The sequence below is a fragment of the Apium graveolens genome, unplaced genomic scaffold (genome assembly GCF_009905375.1).
Source record: "Apium graveolens cultivar Ventura unplaced genomic scaffold, ASM990537v1 ctg4875, whole genome shotgun sequence".
NCBI lineage: Eukaryota > Viridiplantae > Streptophyta > Magnoliopsida > Apiales > Apiaceae > Apium > Apium graveolens.
The window spans coordinates 26,771-33,402 of NW_027418724.1; the positions used below are offsets into that span (position 1 = coordinate 26,771).

The 6,632-nt window shown below is 33.1% G+C and overlaps 1 protein-coding gene across 1 annotated transcript; it reads left to right on the forward strand.

Annotated features, from left to right (window-relative positions):
• The first annotated feature begins 2,304 nt into the window (after nt 1-2,304).
• LOC141702325 (uncharacterized) lies at nt 2,305-2,754 on the forward strand. Its single transcript, XM_074506028.1, has one exon. It carries the CDS (start codon nt 2,305-2,307, stop codon nt 2,752-2,754), a length of 450 nt encoding a protein of 149 aa, XP_074362129.1.
• Nucleotides 2,755-6,632: the final 3,878 nt, after the last annotated feature.

The window sequence follows — 6,632 nt, forward strand, 5'->3', positions numbered from 1 at the left end:
GTTTATTCTGATTAGATTCATCATTGTTGTATTTAGTTTTTATTGAATTTTATTGTCTATTGTTGTATTTAGTTGCTAGTTGTAAATCGGTTGATTTCTGTTACAATTGAGGTTTCTAAAGTTGAGTTAGTTGCTTTTGCACTCATTAAAGTTGCAATCAGGATTTAGAAATATTTTTGGATGCTTTTATAAGGATCATTGTTAAAATTGATTAGGTTGATCAGAAGGTTGGATATTAGGATGTTAAGTTGCATATAGTGTTGTCAATGTTTAATCAACATTATAATTCTTTATACACACACGAGACCATTATGAAATAAATTATTTGTTGTATATTGTTGAATTTGGTTGATTGCAGTTGCATTTGGCTATTGATTTTTGGTATTATTTTCTGAAGTATAAATGGATAATATCGCGGTCATAATACAACATGGTGGCCAATGGAATGAAAATCAGAACTACATCAACTTTAAGGTTTGCGGATTGTTGATTCCAAGCAACTGTAGTTATAATAACTTGGTAGGACTTATTCTCAATGAACTGATGTTGTCTCCAGAATCATCTACAACAAAAATCGAGTATCAAGTTAGAGATAGTTATCCTCCATTTGATATTGCTAATGATTGTCAACTTATGTTTTATATTGAGTTGAAGAAAAGAGAACCAGACTTTACAAGATATCCTCTGTGTTCGGAGAAAGTAATGCCCAAGACACTATTACGTCACCCAGGAGTGGAACAACAAGTGATTATGTGTGTATTGAAGTCGTGCAACCTGAAGTTGCAACATTAAGTTCACTTACTGAAATGGATGGCGAACTGATTGCAGATTATATTGACTATGCAGAACTCATATCTGGTCAAATTGTGGATATCTCAAATGAGTTTGAAAATATTGGAGATGCAACTCACATTGAGAAAAAGTTTGTCATTAGCAACAAGCAACATGAACATATTGAATTGGATCAAATATACAAAGACAGAGAAACACTAAAGATAGTTATGAATCATTATGCCATTCGCAACAATTTTCAGTTTCATATAAAAAAGTCTTGCCAAAAGGAGTATTTGGTTGCTTACCTCGACAAAAACTGCAGCTGGATGATGCGAGCATCACGAAATGGACAAACAAGTCAGTTCATAATACGGAAGTTAGTTGACACTCACACATGTGATCTGGAGTTTAGATTTAAAGATCAAAGGCAAGCCACTGCAACCGTCATTGCAGACATCATAAAAAAAATACACCAATATCAAAATAAAATACACAGTTGCGGATATAATAAGAGATATGAAGCATGATTATAAAGTGCTAGTGAAGTACGGCAAAGCTTGGAGATCCAAGGAAAAAGCGTAAGAAATTGCTAGAGGCAACGCAACCGAATCTTATGCTCAACTGGTGTCTTATTTGTATATGTTGCATCAAACAAATCCTGGATCAAATGTAGGTTTTAAAGTGGGAGACGATGGGTGTTTCTTATACGTCTTTGTTGCATTGAATGCTTCAATGAAAGGATGGCCTCATTGCATACCGGTTGTCATTATTGATGGTACCTTTCTAAAATCAGCTCATAGAGGTACATTATTGGTGGCAGTAACTCAGGACGCAGGGGGTAAGATCTTTCCATTGGCATTCGCTGTAGTCAATTCAAAAAATGATGATTCTTGGGACTGGTTTTTCGACAAGTTCAGACATGCTTATGGATTGAGAGGAGACATGACTATAATATCTGATAATCATGAGAGCATAATAAAAGCTGTCAGCAAAGTGTATCCGGAGATACCACATGGATTTTGCATCTTTCATCTCCTGAGCAACATTAAAAGTAAGTTCAAGAAGAACTTAAAAAATGTTAAAGAGTCTTTCTTCTCAGCGGAAAATGCATACACTATTAAAAAGTTTGAGTATCACATGAGAGAACTTGATAAGGTTGACAGCAGAATAAGAACATTTTTGGAAGAAGTTGGGTATGACAAATGGGCAAGAGTTCATTCACCAAATAACAGGTACTCAAACTTAACATCCAACATTGCTGAATCTTTAAATTCTGTAATCATAGAAATTCGAGAACTCCCAATTTGTACTATGCTAGAGAGTTTTCGTGCTTTGATCCAAAAATGGAGTTGGAGCAATAGAAATATAGCAAATGCAACCTTGATAAGACTAACCAATAAGTTTGAAGATATTTTGAAAGATAATTACCTATACTCCATTAATTTGACGGTAAGATTTTAAATTTTAGAGTTTTTTTAATATATTGAGTATTGAGAAGCAGTGACTTATCTATTCATATGTGTACGCCATATGTGTACGCATCCGACAAATGATGTTTTGTTTGAAGTTCGCAATGATGATAGAAAAGATATAGTTGATATTGGTTTGAGAACCTACACATGCAATAGATTTCAACTGGACCAACTTCCTTGTGCTCATGCAATTGCTGTTTTACTAAAGGCTAATCATGATCCATATGATTATTGTTCACCATATTTCATAAAGGAAGCAATGATTCATTCATATGAAGAGACGGTGTTCCCTGTTGGTCACGAAGACACGTGGGAAGTACCCAAAAATATCAAGTCAATGGCACTATATCCTCCACAAGGACGAGTAAGAGTGGGCAGACCAAAAAAAAGATACAAAGCTTCTTGGGAGACGAATGCAAAACAGCGTGAACAAGTCAAATGCGGGAGTTGCAATCAATACAGACATAATAGGAGAACTTGTCTAAATCCTCCACTCAGACTTGCTTGAATTAGTTACTTTATATGATTACATTGTTTGTTTTTTCTCAAGCAAAGACATAATTATCATTTTATAGTACATAGAATAGAACTACTAGTTTTTTATATTTGACTTTGAGGTTAAGGTATCAAGTGACTTTCAGTTGCATTTGAAGTTGATTTTTGTTGCATATTAGCATTATAATGTCTGTTAAAAATTAGCAACAATGAATGCTACACTATATGCAAATATCACCTAATTTGCAACCTTGTGATAAACTTAACTCATTTCTAAAATTTAAAGTGTAGCTTCATTAAGAGCCCTTGCGGGGTCACCTATCCAAATGAATTCAATCTTATCATGCTAGTGCATGATAATTCTTGTAAGAATGTATAAATCTACAATGCAACAACACATGCAACATTATATACAACTAAATACCCACTTATAGTCGTAAATTGTTGAAGTTGCTACTATGCAACTTCATAATCCAATATCCAACATCATATGCAACTTAGTAAATAAATATGCAACTTCAGCAACTTTGACAATTTATGATTTTAATATGAAACTTAGTGCCTGATATGCAATTAACAACTGAATACAAACAAAATAATTCGTAAACGAACACATACATAAGTCTAGGAAGTTGTTTCCTCATGTCAGCTTGTCCTTCTCAAGGACTGAACGTACGGATAGTGTGTTTGTGTTGTTTGCCATTACTCAGTATCTACAATAATAAAAGCGCAAAATAAACATTAGATTGTCTGAGTTAAAATTTTATGTTCATATGATTATGATATATTCATAATATATCTCCCACTATTTTTTATCAAATTAATAGCCCTAACTATTAATTTGGAAAGTATATCCCATAAATCTTTCTAGTGAGCCAAGATCCATATTTCGTCATGTTCTAAGTCAACCACTGGTATCCTTAAAACATGATTATTTAGGTAGACAACAGTTGTCAATTATATCATATATAATTCTTGGATAATTTGGTTAACAACAATTGATCTTATCTATCTAATAGATTTTTAACCAAACTCTATGCTTCTAAGTTCATAATAGTTGAATATAACCGTTTATATTCACCTTATTATGATGACTCAGTTAAGTTAGACCCAATGATACAACGTCCGAATATAACCGTTTATATTCGTCGCATTTCACCACGATAGATGGGAGTCCCATGCCACTGACAGCCCTTCCCCTTATCGATCTAGGATTTAATGAGTGTTCATTCATTGGAAAGCATCTGATTAAAACTTAATATTTTTACTTAGGGATTTTTAATTTAGAACGATCATGATCCCATCATAAAGAGATTCCCAATTTTTCCTTGAATAAAGTACTTCAAATCAATACTCGTCAATGGTTTGATTTCCAGGTAGTGGAGGAGTCACATCGGTCTCGCTTAAAACCCACAGCCTTACAAGTTCTATGAACCCGTTGTTGATAAAATCGCCCCATGTCAGAAATAAAGAAAATTCGTATTTTATTCCGTGTTTCATAAACACGAGAATCTCATGATCGTTTGTTAATTTTAAATCTTGAGTCGTTACAGATTTTATCTTATTTAAAGGCATGGCATGGGTGATGTATCTAATACATACATGCATCATTAATCTAATTAAAACATGCATTTTCTACTCTATACATACTATTTATACATTATATAAAAAGTGCGTAAAGTAAACGTGCAACAGTTATGGTCCGATCCTATTTGATCTTTTCAGGGTAATGAAAAGATCAAGGTCAGTCTATGGTGTAAAAATAACTATTACATATGTCTTCTCTATTGCTTCCATTGTCTCCTTGGCCTCCAAGGATGCCTCCTCTTTCCCTTGTCCTTCTTGGATGTTACATTAAGAATTATACTAATGAACTTACAAAAGAACTCGAGTTACATTCGAGATAAAACAACTACAAATAGAAAACGGCATGCAAGTCGTATTTATTACAAACCAAAAGAATAAACCATTACAAATAAGGTCTTAAGGCCATAACTATGCACCATGCTCAAGTAACCATTAAAGAACATGATAGATCATATAAAGATGACATTCTATTTATCACTTATCATGATCCAATCAAGAATAATAAATAAGTAAAGCATATGTCATAAGCACAAATTAAAAATGAAACCCTAAGCACGCGGATCAACCTATTTGCTGGCACTTTGTGTTGGGTTCCGAAGGCATAAAATGCAGCGGATAAATGTAAATAAAATAAAAATTTCGAAACCCAAAAACAGGATCCATGTATAATTATGGGCAGATTATGGAGATAACGAATCATACCTTTCAAGAGCTTAACTTTCACGAACTCAACGGAGATCCTAGCTATCATGCTTTGTGTCTACCTCTCGGAGAAACACCTCTATGGTATCCACACGAGCACCTTCAAGAACGTCTCACGAATTTGACTACGGAATGGATGTACTAGCCTCCTTCTTGATGATCTGAATTGCCTCTGCCTCTCTTTGCTGCTAGGGTTTTCTCAAAAACGTACAAGCCTCTTTAACCTATCATTATGTATTTATAATGGCTGATTAAAAAGGCCCATAACAGCAAAGCCCAACCCTAGTAGGTATTGGATTAAATAATAAAAACGAATTTCTATTATTTAATTAATAACTAAGTCATACTTAATTATTATGGGCATAAACATTCCTTTTAATTCGAATTTATATTATCTCAATTAAGTCTTACTTAATTATAATAAAATTCAAATAATCATCAATTAATTTAAATCCATAATTTAAATTAACTATTCCATTAAGTGCTCTATTTGTGCGACCCTATAGGCTATTATTTAATTGGCAATAATTTTATTCTCTAATGAAATTATAAACAATGAGCGGTATCTAGTAATACATCATTGTTACCCAATTAAACAATAATTAAATCGTGATTAGATAAAACCTTTCGTGATTAATGTTTTTCGTGTAATATAATCCCTTTAACCATACATATTATAGATTAAACTCGAGGCATGTATTTAGTCATCCTCTTCAACATTTAATCCGGGTTTACTTGATCCATGAGTAGATTATCAAGACAAATCATTATTTGAGCATGGCCATGCTTTTATAATCTCACTCAATCAAGAGGCCAATAATATCTCTCCTAATTATAGGAGGGTTAAATCCTTTATCTATCATTCATATTTCTCATACGACTCATGATATACTCGATGTCCACTTTTATCATCACCCGATCAAATGTAACTTTTAATGTAGTCAAAGTATATTAATCCTCATATAGAAATATAATGATTTCAAGTCAAAGGATCGTTACACCATTATCACTGTGAGTCTTTCTTATGACTTTATTAAACATGAAGAATCTCACTGTGGGTCTGTCCAGTACCATGTACTCTCACATGTACCTATGTATTGACTTTAGTATCCCCATACTTATAACCAATGAGATGTGGTTATCTTGTCAAACAACATACTAGTCTATCTATGTATTATTATTGTCCTATATAATAATACTCGACCAGGGACCTTTAAGAATATGAAATATTATATAATCTCAAGTTCAAGTCATGTACTTAAACTATACAATTTGTATCATGATTCTAAGGACATTTATTATGCTAACAAAATATCGCAGTAATTAAGATCATAATAAATACATTTATTGAATGATCAACTGACATAAAGATTTAAAAGAATAATGTATTGCATCTAGGGCACCTACACTAACAATCTCCCACTTGCACTAGAGCCAATCACCCATATATCTAATACCCATGGAACTAGTATGACCAACGTGATTCTGCTGCGACAAGCCTTTGGTCAGTGGGTCTGCAATGTTATCATTTGTGTGCACTTTACATATGTGTATATCACCCCTTTCATTAATCTCTCGAATAAGGTGAAATCTCTTGAGTAT

Excerpts from the sequence above, each read along its gene's own strand:
- LOC141702325 (XM_074506028.1), top strand. The coding sequence starts at position 2,305 with ATGTGTACGCATCCGACAAATGATGTTTTGTTTGAAGTTCGCAATGAT.